This window comes from Borostomias antarcticus, assembly GCF_949987555.1.
Source record: "Borostomias antarcticus genome assembly, chromosome: 20".
Taxonomy (NCBI): domain Eukaryota; kingdom Metazoa; phylum Chordata; class Actinopteri; order Stomiiformes; family Stomiidae; genus Borostomias; species Borostomias antarcticus.
The window spans coordinates 9,721,744-9,743,208 of record NC_140253.1 but is presented as its reverse complement, the minus strand read 5'-3'; the positions used below and the strand labels follow the sequence as shown (position 1 = coordinate 9,743,208).

The 21,465-nt window shown below is 50.6% G+C and overlaps 3 protein-coding genes across 3 annotated transcripts; 1 reads left to right on the top strand and 2 right to left on the bottom strand.

Annotated features, from left to right (window-relative positions):
• Nucleotides 1–55: 55 nt before the first annotated feature.
• Nucleotides 56–1,480, bottom strand: LOC311322208 (extracellular superoxide dismutase [Cu-Zn]-like). Its single transcript, XM_084454257.1, has 2 exons — nt 1,413–1,480; nt 56–1,164 (listed from the first exon to the last, which is right to left on the bottom strand). Exon 2 carries the CDS (start codon nt 1,158–1,160, stop codon nt 408–410), a length of 753 nt encoding a protein of 250 aa, XP_084310383.1. The 5' UTR covers nt 1,161–1,164; nt 1,413–1,480; the 3' UTR covers nt 56–407.
• A 2,785-nt stretch (nt 1,481–4,265) lies between these two features.
• LOC311322663 (coiled-coil domain-containing protein 149-like) lies at nt 4,266–17,849 on the top strand. Its single transcript, XM_084454749.1, has 11 exons — nt 4,266–4,334; nt 4,577–4,615; nt 4,799–4,906; nt 5,268–5,384; nt 13,849–14,021; nt 14,165–14,237; nt 14,363–14,447; nt 14,951–15,098; nt 15,331–15,407; nt 16,178–16,285; nt 16,473–17,849. Exons 1-11 carry the CDS (start codon nt 4,275–4,277, stop codon nt 17,111–17,113), a joined length of 1,629 nt encoding a protein of 542 aa, XP_084310875.1. The 5' UTR covers nt 4,266–4,274; the 3' UTR covers nt 17,114–17,849.
• Nucleotides 17,850–17,938: 89 nt separating this feature from the next.
• On the bottom strand, nt 17,939–19,363 carry LOC311322281 (extracellular superoxide dismutase [Cu-Zn]-like). The gene is made up of 2 exons (XM_084454349.1): nt 19,296–19,363; nt 17,939–19,047 (listed from the first exon to the last, which is right to left on the bottom strand). The coding sequence occupies exon 2, from the start codon at nt 19,041–19,043 to the stop codon at nt 18,291–18,293; it is 753 nt and encodes a 250-aa protein (XP_084310475.1). The 5' UTR covers nt 19,044–19,047; nt 19,296–19,363; the 3' UTR covers nt 17,939–18,290.
• Between the last annotated feature and the right edge of the window lie 2,102 nt (nt 19,364–21,465).

Here is a 21,465-nt window from a genome sequence, read left to right as displayed (position 1 = left end):
TTGCTCTTTTCTTTTTATTTGAGTGATGAAATATACTGAATGAAAGAGGATGGAAAACAGTAAATTAATTCTGAAATGTGTGAATATACAGATTAGAATACCAAATTAAAGGGATTATGTATCACCTAACTGTTCACTGCTCTCGGAGACTGCAGTTACATAACCATGAACACGGCATTGCCGTGTATCCAGAACACAGCCAATAAAAAGAACAATTGAGGCAATTTGTAAATGGTTTCAGTATAGTGAGAACAAATCAAAAACGAATACCACTTATGACAAGAAAGTGAAATGCTTCAGTCACACTGTTTGGAACATAATTGAGCTCAGAACCATCTGGAAGTTAATCCAAATCCCCTCACTGCCCTCAGGAAATCGAATTCTTAAATTCAGAAGAACAATCACTCCTAATCAACTCCGTTTGATATGGGTAGGCTACGTGTTAACGTAGGAGTAGGACGTAGGAGTTTAGCCTGGCTACCCTTGCCCTTTTTGCTCCACCTCTGTCGTTGGTAGTGCTTGTTCCACATTTTGGGGGTAGACATGCCAATAACACAGCAGGCAAGTCTCCGTCCGGCATTTCCATGCAGCAGGCTCCCAGCGTCTCCGCCCTGTCCCAGGTCGTCCACCCCCTCGTGGACCACCACCGCCCGGCCCAGCACTGACAGCCCCCCGGACAGGGTAGCCTCTGACTCGAGCTCCTGGTGGATCCTCCCTTGACGGACCACGATGTTACCAAAGTCCCCCGGATGGCTGGGGTGGGGCACCCTGTAGGGATTGTAATGGCCCCCGGTGGAATCGCACCCCTCGCTCATGTCACCGTACTGGTGGATGTGGACGGCTCTTGGCTGGCTGTTCTGATCCGGGAAGCCACGGAGATTAAACAGGACCTTCAGAGTTCCTCCTGGGTACTCCTGTTTGAACATCACGTGGCCGTATACCTTGGGGAGATCTTCGGCTAGCTTAGAGCTAGGGTTCATTTTGCAGGCAGCGTAGAGGGTAGGCCTACTGTTGAAACTGGCGACCTCCGGTGGGGCCATCGCGTTGTTGGCATCAACCCCTTTGGTGTGCGTTAGGGCACATAGGCCTACCTGGAATCCTACCAGCACGACCAAAGGCACTAGATGAAATAAATACATGGTGGTCCACGATATTTGCATTGGCCTATAAGAAATCAAGGCAATGGTTATTCAAACGCCGTTCATAAATATGAGCATAACATTTAATATTTCTCCTCCAAGACAGCGGAGAAAACAAGATTGCATGTAACAGTTTAGTGCATCAGCAGCAAAACATTTGCAAAGTAGGTAGCCTACGTCAGTTTCTGATAAACGACCGACAGAAACAGCGCAGTAAGTCGCAACAGTGGAGACTATACATCGATATTATAATTGAGTGAGATGACAACTTACCAGTAGGCTACTTACGAAATCCTTACATGAAAGTTTGAGAAACAAACATTTTTATACACTGTGGGCGTGGAGTGGGTGGGGTTAAATAGAACACGTGTCCGAAACAGAACGATTGGTCTAGCTCGAAGTTTGGTTTAGTCTCTCTCCAGACTATTACCAAAGAGGGTTTATATAGTCTTATTACGTTGCCCCGCATACTAGGTTACATAGCTAGGCTTTTTGCACAAGCTCCGCTACTTCCTGACATTCTACAGGCATATTTATTTCCCGTCCTATACGATTGGATGGAAGTGATTAATCAGGTGTGATCAGGTGCCGCACACCTGATTAATCACTTCCATCCAAAAGTATAGGACAGGAAACAAGGATGCCTGTAGAATTTCAGGAAGTAGTGGAGCTTGTGCAAAGAGCCTAGAGATCTGCAGCATGCAGTAACGTAGTTAGCGTAGCTTGCGTAGTGTATCAGCGAAATAACTCTCATGGGTCTGGTGTTGAGACTACAGCTCTGAGAAATGCCCCAATACCAATGTCCCCTCTAAACCCTGAATGTCCTCCCTAAGCCCTGAACCCTCACAGACGTATTGAGGTCACCTGGTAAAGTGGTTGATTGTGAGAGGGTACAAGGGCTCGAAATGGTAGGCTATGAAAAGCAATGGGACAGCACTTACCACATCACGTTTCGTTGACGCCAAAAAAATCTTATTATTGTGGGTTTGAGACTTTATTTTACGTTTCAATTTTACGTTATGTTGTTCCTATAGGCCTACCAGTTAATTAGCCTAATTTTGGGCTAGGTAAAATCCCCTTTACATTATCACAACCCCCTGTGTTGCTCAAACTTTTTCTGTTCAATTTGTTGAAATCATTTCATTTTTGTGGTAATATGCTGACTACAATTACTGCCTGTGATTATTGTTTGTGATGAATCCAAAAGTATTTACTTAAGAATGACAACACGCATTTCTGCACCATCTTTCCATATTCATGCTGGAAATCTCAATTCAAAGAACACTGCACTAAGGTGGAAGATTAATGTCAGGCATCTTTTAACTGGGGGGTCATGTGGCTCTTGTCAGACCCTAAAGTGTAAAAGTGTAAATAGAAACTTATGAGGTGTGTGTGTGGTGGGGGGGGGGGGGGGGGGGGGTGGGGCATAATTTGGCAACACAGTTATCCCCCTGCCTGATTTAGCACCCTCCTGCATTTCAGCAGGGAAGTCCATCATGAACTTCTCAATATTGACTCAAAACACACCAAAATATGAGCTGATTACAGTGTTTGACCCTAAAGTGTCTGACAAGAAACTTATGAGGGGGGTGCGAAATCCGGCATGGGGACCTGTGTTGCCAAATTATGCATCCCCCCCCTTAAGTTTCTTTTCAGACACTTTAGGGTCAAACTGTTACGACCCAGCCGGGCAGAGTAGCCAAATGTGCCTGGGACCCCAGAAGCAGAGACGGAGACCCGAACAGGTTTCAAAAGTTTAATGAAACAATATAACTTAACTGGCTTAATGTGTGTGTGTGTGTGTGTGTGTGGTCAAAATGTCAATGGGATGTGTACTTGACTATGTGTGTGTCTTGCAAGTGTCTGTGTAACCTCTGTGTGGTGCAAGTGTAGATGTAGGGCAGCGTGTTGGAAATGTGCTGCGGAACTAAAACTAACGAGGGAGAGTCCGAGAGGGAGAGTCCAGGAGGTAGTCCAGGGTAGAGAGCAGGGGGGGAGGTCCGTCCGAGGGGATCCGGGGTTGGGAAGCACGGGGGGTTCCAGGGGTAGAAACAAGAGGGAGGTTGGGAGGAGCGGAGGACTAGGAGCTTGGAAGGGGAGTCCGGTGGAGGGCGCGGGTGGAGCTGGGAGACACTGGTCTTGCATGGGAGGGAGCCTAGGAGGAATGGAGGAGAAGACAGGGTTAGGACGTTCAAAAAGTCGAGCAAACAATTCTCAAGGGGGGCTCTAGAGCAGACTACCACTGACCACAGTTGTCAACGTTCAAGCGCCCGACGTCTGTCTTCTGCAGCCTTTAATAGTGCTGAGCCCAGGTGGTGATTGGCATCAGCTGGCCTGATTGCAACCGTCCACACCTGCTGCGGAAGGTGACGCCGGGCCCAACCTCAATGGTGACGTGCTGAGTGGGACTGGGAACGTGACCGCACAACAGAACCCCCCCCCTGAGGGGAGGCACCGGACGACCGCCCAGGGGCCCCCGGGTTGTCCCGGTAGAAGTCGTCCAGCAGGGAGGGGTCCGCGAGGTAGGAAGAGGGCACCCAGCTCCGGTCCTCAGGGCCGAAGCCCTCCCAGTCCACCAGATACTGGAACCCCCGCCCCCGGCGGCGGACCTCGAGAAGCCTACGGACAGGCCACACAGGGTCCCCACCGGCCAGGACCCGTGGAGGTGGAGGAGCTGAAACAGGGGGAGACAAGGAACTGGTGGCCACAGGTTTGAGCTGGGACACATGGAACACGGGTGCACCCTGAGAGCCGGAGGGAGAACCAGACGAACGGCAGTGGGGCTGATGACACGGTCCACGGTGTAGGGACCGACGTACCGGGGGTTCAGCTTACGAGTCGAGGTCCGGGAGGTCTGGAGGGGCAGGTCCCGGGCCAACAGCCATACCCTCTGGCCTGGTTGGTAGGCCGGAGCGGGCACCCTCCGCCGGTTAGCGCAGCGCCGGGCCCGCTCGGTGGCGCGGAGCAGCGCGGCCCGGGCGGTCTTCCAAACCCGACGACACCGGCGGAGGTGGGCCTTGGTGGACGGGACCGCCACCTCCAGCTCCTGTTGGGGAAACAGAGGGGGCTGGTAACCCAAGGAACACTGAAATGGGGACATACCGGTGGCGGAACTCTCCAGACCAGTACAAGCTGATGGCCAATCAGCTACGAGAGAGACACCAAGGCCTGAAGAAGAAGTACAGGGAACTCATCGTAAGCCCACTTTCTGTCATAGTGGCATGGGTTAAGACCACTTCCTGTCATAGTGGCATGAACATAACTGAACATAACATTTTGCAAATTGGGTCTGGCTACACAATGGCGGCAATGCTACCTTAAAGCCCACAAAATGACGACATCACCTCACCACTCTATATGCACACATAATAGATTAAGTCAGATTAAAGGACACGTAACTCTTTAAAACTAATGCAGTTGCTCTCTCTGTTATCCAGGATGGAGATCCCACTTTGCCACCTGAGAAGAGGAATCAAGTAAGTTCCAATGGGTACACAAGCACAAAGCAATCAAAATGCAAATGAAGAGCGTACCCCAGAGCTCGCAAATCCCAGAGCTTCATACAGTATGAGCATCACATAAGTTATAAAAGGCTAGGCTAACCGCGGGCCAGCCTCTACATGTGGCTAGATGTCATGTGTGTTGTCATCTCGGTCCAGGTGAACCTGGCCCAGCTGCTGAGAGACTCCAGGGAGAGGAGCAAGCAGCTCTCCGACGAGGTGAAGGAGCTGAATCAACGATTGGCTGAAGCCCAAGGGGATAACAAGGTACTGTCCTCATGAACAGCCAAGGGCCTTGTTTTGACAACGCCAGGAACATTGCTTGTGTCAATGTTTGCATGGACACTGTATCCTTCTCTCAGTTCCTGTAGCGCCATATGTGCTGTCTGTTTTGTTTGTCTTCTGCTCTGTGACTTTCATGTCCACTGTATTACATTATTCAATTTGAATTGTTTGAAGTGTAAACGCCAATTAATTTGTATTGCATCCGTGCCAGGAATTGTTTTGATGAGGGTCTGAAAAGTTGAGTCGGTACACCCGCAATGCATTTAAAACCGACAGGACACAGGCGTCTGGGTCCTAACCCTGCCTCCTCCCGCCCCCCCCCCCACACCACCACTCTCCCCAGCTCCTACGTATGACCATCGCCAGACAGAGACTCGGGGATGAGGAGGTCGGAGCGCGCCACTTCCCCGCCCATGAGAGGGAGGACTTGGTCCGGCAGCTGGAGACAGCAAGGGAGCAGGTGTGACATGGGGGTTTGGTTAAGCAGGTGTGACATGCGGCGTTGGGTTAGCAGGTACATGGGGTGTTGGGTTAGCAGGTACTGTACATGGGGTGTTGGGTTAGCAGGTACTGTACATGGGGTGTTGGGTTAGCAGGTACTGTACATGGGGTGTTGGGTTAGCAGGTACATGTGGTGTTGGGTTAACCGGTGTGACATGTGGTGTTGGATTAGCAGGTACATGGGGCGTTGGGTTAGCAGGTACATGGGGTGTTGGGTTAGCAGGTACATGGTGCGTTGGGTTAGCAGGTACATGGTGTGTTGGGTTAGCAGGTACATGGGGCGTTGGGTTAGCAGGTACATGGGGCGTTGGGTTAGCAGGTACATGGGGTGTTGGGTTAGCAGGTACATGGTGCGTTGGGTTAGCAGGTACATGGTGCGTTGGGTTAGCAGGTACATAGTGTGTTGGGTTAGCAGGTACATAGTGTGTTGGGTTAGCAGGTACAGTAGGACCCCACTCATCCGAACTTCAGAGATCCGAACCTCCCGGTCTACCGGACAGGCTTAAAACATTTTTTTTTTTTTTTTAGCCTGCTATCTGGTTACTGGTAGGATTTTCATTACAGTACTGTATCCTACTGTGAATAAAAACAGAACTATATGTAGACCTACATGTTGCATGTAGGCTGTAGCCTACTGTCACGTGTCATTTCTTTGTTACTCTAATGTCGAGCATAAAACGATGGTTACGTATTGTAACCCTAGTTCTATGAGTGGAGCGGAGCCCCACAGGGCTAGCTCCTATTGGCTAGCGAAACCCAGCTAGCTACATTGACTGAAGAAAAAAACATACACGCACCTGTGTCCAACCAGGTCCGGTGCACCACTGTATAAGCGGGCTACGCCCGCACATCTGCTCCTAACCGAAATTTTCAGCGAGCAGACTGCGGGGTCAGCAAGTCTGTTCCCTGTGGGGCTCCGCTCCACTCATAGAACTAGGGTTACAATACGTAACCATCGTTCTATTTCGTGGAGCTCCGCCCCACAGGGCTAGCTCCTATTGGCATAAGCGGAGCTACACGACCGCACCATACACTCTTGCTGGCCCCAGTAAGGGAAAACCAGTCAGGACACAAGCCAGGGCTCCAAGGCGAGACCATACTAACAGTTGATCCGACCCAAGCACTGGCCCCACCCCGCCACACTCAGTCTATCACAGCCGAGGGCAAGGAGAGGCACGTGGGGCGAGAGCTGGACCAAAGCGGTTACTCCGTAACAAGCCCGTCCCAGCCTCACACATTAACAGGAGCGGAACGTCACTAGACGGGCCTGCTCCTACCTTAGCCGAACCGGTGAGACCTGAGTGAGACACGTCTGCTTTCCTAGCAGGAAAAGACCCCGCGGCTCAAACCGGTTCTCCAGTAGCGGCGAGACCTGCCGTGGTCAATTCTGACTCTTTCACAGAAGACCCGGCGACTGGAGCCGAACACCTACATGAAAAAATCCTGTCTAACGCTGGCTCGCACCGGCGGCTGTGTTTAGCACAGATGACGCCACAGAGACAGAGGACATGGATAAAAGGTAATAACGGACAAAAGGAGACGGGGACGACCAAGTCGCCGCCGCACAGATGTCCTCCACTGACACACCATTGAACAGGGCAACTGACGTGGCCACACCCCTTGTGGAGTGTGCCCGAACAGCACCAGGCAGAGGACGACCCGCAGTCACGTAAGACTGGGCGATGCCCTCACAGATCCAATGGGAGAGACGCTGTTTCGACAACGGAGAACCCACCTTCCCTGGGCCGTGGCAAACCAACAACTGGGGGGTGGTGCGGACCGCAGCCGTGCGCTGGACGTAACACGTCAACGCACGCACAGGACACAACAAATGCAGGCGGGCCTCTTCCTCGCTCGCATGAGGTGGAGGATAGAAGGCTCCCAGCTCCAAATCCCGTGCCCTATAGGCGCCCCGGACCACCTTCGGAACGAAAGATGGATCCGTGCGCAACACAGCTTTGCTCCCATCACCCGTGATGAGAAAAACTGTCAACGCCCTCAGATCACTGACCCGCTTGCCCGACGTCAGAGCAAGGAGCAGCGCGGTCTTAATCGATAGCCACTTGAGAGATATCCGCTCCATTGGTTCGAACGGCGCTTTACATAGCGCATCCAGAACCAAGAGCAAATCCCAAGGCGGCGCCGCAGCCTTACGCACAGGGCGAAGACGGCGCGTGCCGGCCAGGAAGCGTTTAACCAGGGGATGCCCGAAAACCGTAGTTTTGGCGAACCCCTCATGGCATGCGGAAATAGCACACGCATACACCTTGATAGTGGATGCTGCCAAACCGCCACCATGATCCATCAGGTGCTGAAGGAATTCCAAAATCGCCTCGACCGAGCATGACTCGGGAGCGAAGTCCCTTTCCTCACACCAACGCGCAAAAGCAGCCCATTTGCCAGAGTAAACCAAGGCAGTGGAAGCCGCGCGCGCGCTCTGAATTGTACAGATCACGGCCGGAGAGAGTCCCCTATCAGACAATCTCCGCCGTTCAAGAGCCAGGCCACCAGCGGCCGTCCCAAGACTGGAGGTGCGCAAATTGAGCCCTCCGCCTGGGACAGAGCGTTCGGCCAATGAGGGATGTGCCACGGTTCTACAGTAGTCATGGCCATCACTTCTGCATACCATCTCGCCCAGTGGCGGTCCGGCGCTATCAGTATTACTGATGCACCCTCTGACCGCACCCTGGCCAACAATGGTAAAATCAGCCCCATCGGCGGGAAAGCATACAGCAGCGCCCCCGGCCAGGGGGCATGCGCGAACGCATCCACGCCCAGCGGAGGCTGGTCCTGCTGTCTCAGAGAGAACCAGAGGGGACACTTCGCGTTCTCTCTCGAAGCAAAGAGATCCACCCCTGCTCTGCCGAACCGGGTCCAGAGCTGAGCCACTATCTGAGGATGTAGGCTCCACTCGTCCGGGTGAGGCCCGCCCCGAGACATCAGGTCCGCCCCGACGTTCAGACGGCCGGCAATGTGCCGCGCTGTCAGTGACCGGAGATTGACATGAGCCCATCGCCACAGCGTTACCGCCAGACGGTGAAGCGCTGGCGAGCGGACTCCCCCTTGTCGGTTGATGTAAGCTACTGTGGTCTGGTTGTCTGACCGCACCAGCACATCGCGCCCCTGTACCAGGTGTACAAAGTGGCACAATGCCAGTAGCACCGTCTCCAACTCCAGGAGGTTGATGTGGCGCCGTTCTCCGACGGCCCACAAACCACCTACGGCCTGGGACAGACATGTACCACCCCAGCCGCTTAGAGACGCGTCTGTGAAGACAGCGACGTGAGCCGACACCCTGCCTATTGGAACACCGTGCGCTATTACGCGCCGGTCCCTCCAATAGTCGAGGTCCGCTGACAACGACCCCGGCATCCGCACAAGGCGCCGTCTGTGCCTCACAGGGTCCAGACGAAGCCGCGCGAACCATCTCTGCACGCACCTCATGTGAAGAAGGCCCAGTGACACTACCACATGGGCGGCTGCCATGAGACCCAGAAGGCGCATGATCGACAGAACCGCGATCTTTCGAGAAGGACGGCAAACACTGAGACTCTTCTCCAGTGTTTCCCTCCTTGAATCGGATAGCCGTGCTCTCATGGCGCTCGTGTCCAGATTGATACCTAGGTAAACAATCTGACGGGCCGGCCACAGAGCACTCTTCTCCCAGTTGATTGCAAACCCCAGGTCGGTGAGATGCCGCACCACCGTGGCGGTATGCATCAGAGCCAACAAAGGCGACGGAGCCAGTACCAGCAGGTCGTCCAGGTACGCCAGGATCCTGATGCCCTGCCGGCGCAGTGGCCTCAACGCCACCTCCACACAATTGGAGAAGGTTCTGGGGGCGAGCGCATATCCAAACGGGAGTCTGGTATATTCGTACGCCACACCCAGGTAGGCGAAACGCAAAAACTTCCGATGCCGATGAGCTATCGGTATGTGGAAGTAAGCGTCCTTGAGGTCTATGCTGGTGCAAAAATCGCCGGGAAGGAATGCCTCCAGCATTTGTCGCACCGTAAGCATATGGAACTTCAGATTCGCCACCGTTTTGTTGAAAAGGCGGAGGTCCAAAATTGGCCTCACGCCCCCCGTCTTCTTTGGCACGAGGAAGTAGCGGGAATAAAATCCCTCGTCCCTCTGGCCTGACGGGACCACAGTTACCGCTCCCTTCGCCATCAGTTCTGCAATCTCTGCTGACAGAGCGGCAGCCTGAGCGGGACGCGGTATCACTGTCTCCACTACGCCCGTGAAGGGCGGTGGGGGGCAACAAAACTGAATGAGATACCCTTCCCGCAGAACACGCTGCAACCAGCTGTCCAGGAGACATCTCTCCTGCCAGACTGTGAAGCGGTTGGAAAGAGGTTGTGCCGGAGATCGCGGGAACAGATCGAGGAACCTGCCATAGTTCAATTTGGCCCTGACCGCCACCGGACAGCTGAGAAACTCTGCTGTCCTGGCCCAAGGCGGGCCACCCTCGAAAGGGAGATGAAAAATCCCCATTGGAAGTTCCATGTCCCTGAACAGCGCGAGGATGAATGGCATTCCTGTCAAGAAGCACTTCATTCACAAAAAGAGGAAGTGAGCCGACACCGTCGGCATTGCTAACAAGCCGCCGTTGCTCATCCCATTGAGAGAAAACGGCGGAGTGTTGCAATGCGGGAAGCCCCGCCTTCTCATTTGCATGATCTGTCAAGGTGCCGTCTTTCGCAGACCGACTAGACGGGACATGAGAGGCGGGCAGTGTTAAATAGCCAGCCGAGGCAGTAAACACGGAAGCATTCTCACCGACCGGTGAGCGTGAAAACTCTCTACCTGTCGAACACACAGGGAGAGGCTCGAACGCTCGGCCCGAATGAACGAACGCCGTCTGGGGGTCTAGCGCATCTTTTTCGCCGCTAAACCCCGCCAGCGGTCGGGCCCGAGAAAACTCCGAACAGGGCAGTTAGCCATAGCACTTGGCCTGGGCGCACACATCCCCTCTGTTAAAAACCCAAACGGTCTGTTTAGAACAGGGGCGGCGAGACCTGCCGTGGTCAAATCTGACTTTCTCACAGAGGACCCGGCGGCTCTAGCCGAATATATTACATTCGCTGAACCGGCGAGAGCTGCGCGCGTCACGTCTGCTCTCTTTGCAGGAAAAGACTCCGCGGCTCGAGTCGGGTTTCCAGCTGCGGCGAGACCTGCCATGGTCAATTCCGACTTTTTCACGGAAGACCCGGTGGCTCTAGCCGAATACATCACATCAGCTGAGCCGGCGAGCCCCGCGTGAGTCACGTCTGCTTTAGCAGGAAAAGACTCCGCGGCTCGAGCCGGTCTACCAGCTGCGGCGAGACCTGCCGTGGTCAATTCTGACTCTTTCACAGAAGACCCAGCGGCTCTAGCCGAGAACATTACAGTAGTTGAAAAGGGAGGAGATGCGGAATGCACATTACAACCAGCTTGATAACGTTGCATCGTGTTTGCTTTATTGAGCAGGGAAACTTGCTCACCGCCGCTCTTAACAGAGCGTGGTGTGGGCACAACACAGTCACGCATCTCCACGCACCGTCAATAGGTGCGCCTCTTCCTACCCCAAGCCGGAGGCGGAGCGGCGGGCGCGCTTGAAGACGCCGGACCGGTCCCGGCACCCTGGGCGGGGTTGGCAGGGGGAGGTCGCGGGGGAGGAGCCGCGTGCGCAGTCCAGGAGCCCGGGCGAGCCGGTCCATGGGCCGTAGCGGGGCGGGACCCCGTGGCAGGTTGTTTAGCCTTGTGTGTTCGCCGGCGCTTGCTCCCAGTCGCGGCAGCATCAGCCGGAGCACGCGAACGTGCCGGCACACTGCGCTCCCCCGGAGCAGCGAGGTGGCGAGCGAGGAGGAGCCGGTCCTGCTCCTGGCTGCGACACTGCTCCAGGATGTTAGACACAGCCGCCCCAAACAACCCCTCCCTACTGACCGGTGAGTTGAGGAGGACACCCTTGTTCTCCTCGCGCAGACGAGTCAGGGAGAGCCATAGGTGGCGCTGCTGCACCACCGACGTGGCCATCACTCCACCCAGACAGGAGGCGGAGATTCTCACAAGCTGAGCAACGGCTCCGGCGGCTTCGGCCATCTCCGCTCTCCTGTCTTCATCCATAGAGGGGGGGGTTTGCTCCGTAGCTAGCTGGCCGATGTAAATGGCCAGCATAGCAATGGAGGAGGAGGCAGCCACGGCCTGCGCGGCCAGAGAAAAACCTTTGTCGGCCAAGGACAGGGTTGTCTTGTCCTTGACGTCCGGCATGAGAGGCTTCCTGGCCGAGCCCCAGGCGGAGGAACCAGGCACCAGGACCGCTGCAATGTCGGGTTCCAGAGGAGGAGAGCCGATAGCTGCTACGTCAGTCCAGCCGGTTACCCTCGTAGCTCTGCTGAACTGGCGAAGCGGACCTCTGATGGCCAACGGCCGCTCCCATTCAGCCTCGACGAACGCCTCCAGGTCAGGCATAGCCGGCAGGAGACGAGGAGTAGGCTGAGAGGGACGCCCGTAGCAGACGGAGCTCCACAGTGGGAGCCCCGTAGTCGCAGCAACCTCCGGGACGGAGATACCGAGGTGATGCGCGGCTCTCTCCAGCAGCCGGGGCAGGTCGCGATCGAATGAACCCCGCCCCGGGAAGGAGGCGCCACTAGCCGTAGTGGCTTCCGACGCAGAGAGACCCTCGTCTGCCTCGGAGAGCTCTTCCTCATCATCCGTAGGCGCGAGGGAGGTAATCGGGGCCGCCGGTTGTTGCGGGGGCGCGCCGATGTCCTCGCCGACCAGCTGGACCAGACCTTCAGTCTCCAGCGGCGGCGGAGCGAAGAAATGCGCCCGGAGCATCCTCTCCATGGGGTCCAGGAGGGCGCAGAACTCGCAGGCGGGGGACGGAGCCAGACCCGCTCTGGCGTGCTGCGGCCCCAGACAGCGGAAGCAGAGGTGGTGTCCCACGTCGCTGTAGCGGGAGCCGCAGACACAGAAACGATCCGGCGGATCAATCGGCGCCGGCAAGGGGTCATCTGAGGACGCCGCCAGCTCCGCTTGGGTCCGCTGAGTAGACATCTTCTTATCTTCTCCAGTAGCAATGCGAGCTGAAAATTTCGAAGGAGCAGATGTGCGGGCGTAGCCCGCTTATACAGTGGTGCACCGGACCTGGTTGGACACAGGTGCGTGTATGTTTTTTTCTTCAGTCAATGTAGCTAGCTGGGTTTCGCTAGCCAATAGGAGCTAGCCCTGTGGGGCGGAGCTCCACGAAATAGAACGCAAACGAGTCTGCTGCGCGAGAGCTGCATTCCTTGGTAGCCAGAAAGCGCGTCAGCAACCTGAAGCAGCATCGAGTCATTTTTCGTTCCCAGTTAATGGACTTCAGGAACACAGACGTGTTGTGAGCATGTAGATTAGCCTACTAGACCTACTGTATTTGTTAAATAATAGCCTACAGCCTAGGCCACGTTAGCCTACATCGGTTGTTTTAGAGACTTTCTTTTAGGCTACAATAGCCTAAGACACGACAACTTGTCTGTCACTTCATTTATTTATTTATTGATTATAATTTGCTCTTATTGTTCTAATGTTGGGTTGCAAAGATAGGCTACGAATACAGTAGCCTATCGATGCAGCGTACGCCTCATTTGAGAATAAAGTACTGTATTTGATCAAAGCACGCACTCAATTGGAAATTCGGTTATTTTATTATAGGCTACTAGGCTAGGCTATATGAGTTTAGTTGGCTATTTGATTGCAATTTTGATGCATTTTCACAAGTAATTAAGGTTATTTATCGGTCTATTATGAGTCTATATGGAACAAGTATACCACTTATTGAATTTGGTGCATTTTAACATAAGTTTCAGTCATCCGGACATTTCAGAGATACGAACGACCTTCGGTCCCGTTGGGTTCGGATAAGTGGAGTCCTACTGTACATGGTGCGTTGGGTTAGCAATGGTCTGCCTGAGCGCTGCTCTGCTTGGGCTATGGTGCACTGACTACATGTACTGGACCCAAACTTTTCACTGGGGCAAGTGCAATGTGGGTTGTGCGCAATAGTCTATGTATGTGCAATGTGTTGTGTATGTGCAATGTGTCGTGAGTAATATGTGTAATGTGTTTTGTATGTGCAATATGTTGTGGACAACGTGTTGTGTGTAGTATATGTATGTGAGACATGTGATGTGTTGTCCTCCTCTGTTTCTATGTATAGAGTTGATTTGTGCAGCAAACGAGTCCAAGACAAATTTCCCTGAGGGGACAATAAAGTATATTCTAATCTATTCAAACTGTTTTTTGGCATATCTGCATAAAGTTATAGCCTAAAGACAAAAGACTTCATGAAAAGTGAGAGTGCGTGATGTAAACTGACCTAAAAGTAAACAAAAGAATCCTCTGACATTATCACTTAAAACCTGTTCTTTCTTTTTGCGTTCCCCCCCCCCCCCCCACAGAACGAGAATCTGGAACACAGCGTGAAGTCGCTAGCAGACGAGCTGCAGGACGTGAGGGCGGAGAGGGACGTCTTCCAGGAGAAGTCCCAGCGCCTCAACCGGGAGATGAACCACATCCTGGGCAGCCCCGAGACCCACATCCTGGACATAGACGCACTCTGCATGGAGAACAGGTGTAGGGCGTACTGTTATTAATAAACACCCTGTTAATCACTCACACGCACACACACACACCGCAGTCCTGTTTTGAGCTTTGAGCTCTGAGGCGTTGACTGCGTTGTAATCCTTTTCAAATGTGCCAATGTTTTCCATGCAGATATTTGCACGAGCGGTTCAGACAGCTGCAGGAGGAGGTCAACATGCTCAAAACCAATGTTGTGAAGTACAAGGTACCGCAGGCGATGTCCACACACAATGATATTTATAATTGCTCTGCCGAGACGATGACCAATGCTTTTAAGCTGCCGAGATTCCCGGGGATTTTGCGTGATTATATGGTCTCAACCGGTTTCAGAGCGCTCTGGAGAGTAGGAAGAACTCCAGGATGTACGGGAAATCCAACAGCAGTGCGCTCACAGGGGTGCTGTCTGCCAAACAAGGTAATTCCAGTGAAAAGATATCCAGTGGTCCTGGTTTTAAGCAGGCGGTCTTGGTTACGGCGCTGTCAGAAGCTTTAGAACGAATGTGTGAAGTGATAATCTTAGGTAAGTGTTAGATATCTTAAACATAATATTTTAGTTTCACTTTTTTAAGTGCAATCTACATCACTGATTGTAAAAACCTGTTTGTTTACAATCATACCCAGAATCCTGCACTGATCCTGCACTGATTATGGGGATGATGATGTCTGAATTGATGGTCATATCCTCTCTATAATTCCAGTACAATTACACCGCCATCAAAAAGTCATGCCCCATCATGCCTAATGATATGGTACATTTACTTGCTATGGTACTATACAGTAGAATCACTTCCAACGTTATCACTATAGGGTAGGTATTCCCAGACGCAGCCTTTTTTAGAGTAGCCCTCCCAAGAAGTAATTCTGAGAAGCACATAGATGTTGTATTTGTCCTAGTACATAATGTCTTTTTCTCTGCAGTTCAGGAACTGTTGCTGTCGGAGGAAAACGGCTGCAGCCTGCCGGTCACTCCTCAGTCCATCTCCGACCTGAAGTCCCTGGCCACAGCCCTACTGGAGACCATCCATGAGAAGAACATGGTGGTCCAGCATCAACGGCAAACCAACAAGTACGACTGTCCTTCAGCGATGTTCATACTCTATATCTAGTGTGTTTATTCTCTGAGAGGAAGCACCCACATGTCTCGGGTAACACGGCGAGTTGCCTTCGCACCATCATCGCAATAACAACTTTGCCATCCAAATTGTCGTCATTCACCCGTATGTGGTGGCTACACATGAAACACAAACTCCTATGATCATAGCGGTGCTGATTGTAAAAATCACTCCCCTTGTCAACAGGATTCTTGGAAATCGAGTAGCGGAACTGGAGAAGAAGCTGAAGGCGCTGGAGGTGTCAGGGTTGTGGAACCTGCCAGGTGCTGTAGACGCCACACACCACTGCACATGATGATTTGGTAGTTACTATCGTAGGCCTCGACCTTTTAGATGCTATTCAGTAAATCTGTTTCCTGAAACTGCATGTTGAACCACAGGTGTGGTTGGATTACTGGGGATGTACTGACATGTTGTCACCGCCGTGAGAAGGGGACTCTTCTGTCATTCACTGATTCTTCCATCTCTCTTCCTTTTCATGCTTCTTCTAGGCTTGACATACAGTGTGTGTCTTGGACTATCTGGGAGTATGTTTCCTCTCTACTTAACCCACTTTAAATCCTATATTTCCAGTATTTCCTATTTTATGTTTGCGTAAATTGTACGTTTTCACTTGAACGTTAACTGTAATACAGTACATAGTTTGACATCCCTAGAAATCAGCTGACATCCTTCCAATTTAAGCAGTGTCCTGCAGCGGTTGAAAAACACTCCCACAATCCGGATTACATAAAATGTCCTGGGTCACAGCCCAGCGGTCTCAAACAATGGCCTGATAACAAGGCCAGCTGGGCAGAGACAAACCCACAATGCCCTCTTTGTACTTAAGACCTCAGGGACTCAAACCTGTACTCATTGGTTTTGCTGCATGAGTGCACCTTGTGATTCCCATTCCCATTCTGGCTTAGAGTTTGAAAAGGGAGACATAACCGCATAAAGTTAGGCCAAAAAAACATTACATGCCAGCCTTTTTCTGAAGGCATTATGACCTAATGCTGTGCGGAAAAGTACCGATGATATAGTTTTGGTACAGGAGGAAGAGATGCCATCATCCTGAATGATGCCCTGCAGCCTAGGGACCCTGTGTCACCAAGGCCTCGAGGCCAAGAAGAAATCACTCCTGATGTGGAGTCTTGCACAGGTGAATGGGCTGTGTGCTAAGAAAATCAAACTTTCACACTGGCTCTACATTCTGTAGATTGAGAATTTGAATACAAACACCTTTTTACTGTTAAATTTTTACACAAGTTCACTTGCTACGAAATACTCTTTTTCAGCCGTAGCACATTAAGTCGATATTATTGTCACAGTTCTTGTGCTCCTTACAGCAGATGACAGCGCAGAAACCAGCGAGGTGCTGACTCACCTGCCGGGTGCCCCAGAAACGCAGAGCCAGCGCCAGGAGCTGCCAGATTTGCCGGGCGACACGGAACAAACCTCCCCAGCGCGCGAAGACGCACCTCGGCAAAACGCCACGCACACGTCCGCAGAGGAGGTGCCTGACAACCAGGAAGCAGTGGTGGCAAACCTTCATGAGTGTCAGACCAGCGACCGGTCACAGAGCACAGACGAGGTCACGGGTTCGCCTGCCCACCAATCGGACGAGGCCGGACAGCAGGCCGCCTCCCCTTCCTCAGAGACAGAAGGAGAAACGCCCCGCCCCTCACACACCGGCCGCCTGTCAGGACGTTCGGCAGACCCCACCGACTCACCCCAGGGGGAGGAGGGGGGTCAGTCGGTCGACCACACCCGGGGGGAGGGGTCTGATGTGATTGACAGTGTCGAGGGCCCTATGACAGAGGAGTCTTATGTTCCAGAGTTAACCTACAGCTCCCCTGGTAAAACCGCCCTTGTTCACAAAGAGGAGAACCTTCCAGACCACCAGGCTGAGCTCATCAGTTCAGATGCAGGGCTGTTAGATGAGGATGGAACTATGGCACAGAATGACTTCCAAGAAAACATTGCCTAGTTTAACACGATGTGGTACATGTATTTCAGTACTACAGGTGCACTGTTACTGTGCATCATGCAATAATTTCCATGCTATTTTGGACTTGGGCCTATGCTATTCACACTACATTTTGTAATATCACACGCACTTGTTTAAATGGGCAGCAGTTTGAAAGTGGTTAATTTTAAGGAACGTTTGTTTATTTTTGAGAGGAGTTAGCTTTACCAAAGCTAAATGAATGCATGACAAACCATACTATTAAGATGTCACACAAAAAGATTATACGTCCAAGACTAAAATATTTTTGCTCTACTGTTCTGAGTATAATTACACTATATTTAATCTACAGTTTCCTGTTTGTATGAATGATTTTATTTACTTTTATTCCACTATGACTTTTGTCTTTGTCCAAACTTAACCTGACAGCACCCCCTAAAAATGTAGTCTTCATGTTTCAATTGAGAAATACTGCTAGGGCATTATAGTCTAATATATAAAGAGGTATGATGCTATTTATTCATTAATGTTCTGTACATCACCGCTTGGTTGTCAGTAAAAGCCTCGTCTTTCATGTAAAGGTTAACTGCTGCAAATTGAAATTGTGTCCACAAAAAATATGCACTGAATGTTAATTACACAGCTGTGCCAGAATGTCTAAGTTTTTGTAATCCTACAAAAAATGTGTATCTCTATATTAAGTAAATAGCATAAAACCATTTACTGTATACCATTTACCATGTGCTTGAAACGTATTTTCCTGCAGAATAAATAATTTTACAAAGATGGAATTGCTCTTTTCTTTTTATTTGAGTGATGAAATATACTGAATGAAAGAGGATGGAAAACAGTAAATTAATTCTGAAATGTGTGAATATACAGATTAGAATACCAAATTAAAGGGATTATGTATCACCTAACTGTTCACTGCTCTCGGAGACTGCAGTTACATAACCATGAACACGGCATTGCCGTGTATCCAGAACACAGCCAATAAAAAGAACAATTGAGGCAATTTGTAAATGGTTTCAGTATAGTGAGAACAAATCAAAAACGAATACCACTTATGACAAGAAAGTGAAATGCTTCAGTCACACTGTTTGGAACATAATTGAGCTCAGAACCATCTGGAAGTTAATCCAAATCCCCTCACTGCCCTCAGGAAATCGAATTCTTAAATTCAGAAGAACAATCACTCCTAATCAACTCCGTTTGATATGGGTAGGCTACGTGTTAACGTAGGAGTAGGACGTAGGAGTTTAGCCTGGCTACCCTTGCCCTTTTTGCTCCACCTCTGTCGTTGGTAGTGCTTGTTCCACATTTTGGGGGTAGACATGCCAATAACACAGCAGGCAAGTCTCCGTCCGGCATTTCCATGCAGCAGGCTCCCAGCGTCTCCGCCCTGTCCCAGGTCGTCCACCCCCTCGTGGACCACCACCGCCCGGCCCAGCACTGACAGCCCCCCGGACAGGGTAGCCTCTGACTCGAGCTCCTGGTGGATCCTCCCTTGACGGACCACGATGTTACCAAAGTCCCCCGGATGGCTGGGGTGGGGCACCCTGTAGGGATTGTAATGGCCCCCGGTGGAATCGCACCCCTCGCTCATGTCACCGTACTGGTGGATGTGGACGGCTCTTGGCTGGCTGTTCTGATCCGGGAAGCCACGGAGATTAAACAGGACCTTCAGAGTTCCTCCTGGGTACTCCTGTTTGAACATCACGTGGCCGTATACCTTGGGGAGATCTTCGGCTAGCTTAGAGCTAGGGTTCATTTTGCAGGCAGCGTAGAGGGTAGGCCTACTGTTGAAACTGGCGACCTCCGGTGGGGCCATCGCGTTGTTGGCATCAACCCCTTTGGTGTGCGTTAGGGCACATAGGCCTACCTGGAATCCTACCAGCACGACCAAAGGCACTAGATGAAATAAATACATGGTGGTCCACGATATTTGCATTGGCCTATAAGAAATCAAGGCAATGGTTATTCAAACGCCGTTCATAAATATGAGCATAACATTTAATATTTCTCCTCCAAGACAGCGGAGAAAACAAGATTGCATGTAACAGTTTAGTGCATCAGCAGCAAAACATTTGCAAAGTAGGTAGCCTACGTCAGTTTCTGATAAACGACCGACAGAAACAGCGCAGTAAGTCGCAACAGTGGAGACTATACATCGATATTATAATTGAGTGAGATGACAACTTACCAGTAGGCTACTTACGAAATCCTTACATGAAAGTTTGAGAAACAAACATTTTTATACACTGTGGGCGTGGAGTGGGTGGGGTTAAATAGAACACGTGTCCGAAACAGAACGATTGGTCTAGCTCGAAGTTTGGTTTAGTCTCTCTCCAGACTATTACCAAAGAGGGTTTATATAGTCTTATTACGTTGCCCCGCATACTAGGTTACATAGCTAGGCTTTTTGCACAAGCTCCGCTACTTCCTGACATTCTACAGGCATATTTATTTCCCGTCCTATACGATTGGATGGAAGTGATTAATCAGGTGTGATCAGGTGCCGCACACCTGATTAATCACTTCCATCCAAAAGTATAGGACAGGAAACAAGGATGCCTGTAGAATTTCAGGAAGTAGTGGAGCTTGTGCAAAGAGCCTAGAGATCTGCAGCATGCAGTAACGTAGTTAGCGTAGCTTGCGTAGTGTATCAGCGAAATAACTCATGGGTCTGGTGTTGAGACTACAGCTCTGAGAAATGCCCCAATACCAATGTCCCCTCTAAACCCTGAATGTCCTCCCTAAGCCCTGAACCCTCACAGACGTATTGAGGTCACCTGGTAAAGTGGTTGATTGTGAGAGGGTACAAGGGCTCGAAATGGTAGGCTATGAAAAGCAATGGGACAGCACTTACCACATCACGTTTCGTTGACGCCAAAAAAATCTTATTATTGTGGGTTTGAGACTTTATTTTACGTTTCAATTTTACGTTATGTTGTTCCTATAGGCCTACCAGTTAATTAGCCTAATTTTGGGCTAGGTAAAATCCCCTTTACATTATCACAACCCCCTGTGTTGCTCAAACTTTTTCTGTTCAATTTGTTGAAATCATTTCATTTTTGTGGTAATATGCTGACTACAATTACTGCCTGTGATTATTGTTTGTGATGAATCCAAAAGTATTTACTAAAGAATGACAACACGCATTTCTGCACCATCTTTCCATATTCATGCTGGAAATCTCAATTCAAAGAACACTGCACTAAGGTGGAAGATTAATGTCAGGCATCTTTTAACTGGGGGGTCATGTGGCTCTTGTCAGACCCTAAAGTGTAAAAGTGTAAATAGAAACTTATGAGGTGTGTGTGTGGTGGGGGGGGGGGGGGGGGGGGCATAATTTGGCAACACAGTTATCCCCCTGCCTGATTTAGCACCCTCCTGCATTTCAGCAGGGAAGTCCATCATGAACTTCTCAATATTGACTCAAAACACACCAAAATATGAGCTGATTACAGTGTTTGACCCTAAAGTGTCTGACAAGAAACTTATGAGGGGGGTGCGAAATCCGGCATGGGGACCTGTGTTGCCAAATTATGCATCCCCCCCCTTAAGTTTCTTTTCAGACACTTTAGGGTCAAACACTGTTACCAGCTCATATTTTAGTCTGATTTGAGTCAACATTGAGGAATACGTGTGATGGACTTCCTGACTGAAATGCAGGGGGCTGCTCAATCTGGCAGGGGGATAACTGTGCTGCCAAATTATGACGGGGACAAAACGGGGGTGGGGATATTTAAGATATATACCCTAACAATTTTCGAGATCTGAATCAGGATACATTTTCAAAAGCCTTTCATTTAAAAAGCGATGACGATGCCTATATGAGCCCGTGTCAGAACAAACAGAGAAAGTAGGCTACTCGGTATAGCTTCCCATTCATCAATACAACTTGAGTCGTTTTTCCAATGAGTGATGATAGCACAATAGGCCATTCATGTCTGAGAGAAGGCTATATGATAGATTCGAGATAACTCCGTTATTCTAATTAGGGGCCAGGCAGCGTAGCTGCCGGAACCCTATTGTATTTGCCTATATTATTATTATTATTATTATTATTATTCTCCTTCCACTGAAGTCTAACTTCCCATGGACAAAAAATCACAAAAATTTGCACATAGCTCCAGTACTATATCCAAAGTCCTCAACCTGCATTGTAGGTCAATAAACCTGAAGGTGGCGCTACAGCAACAGTCTAAAGTTTAAAACTTAAAAAAATCATAACAAATCAGCCATAGGTGCTATCACTGTAAAACCACCACGTGAATGTAGTCCCAAGTGAGACAAAACCTTCATACACTTTGACCTTGCAGGAATTTTGAAGTCCATCACTCTGATTTCTTCATAAACTGTAAAACCTA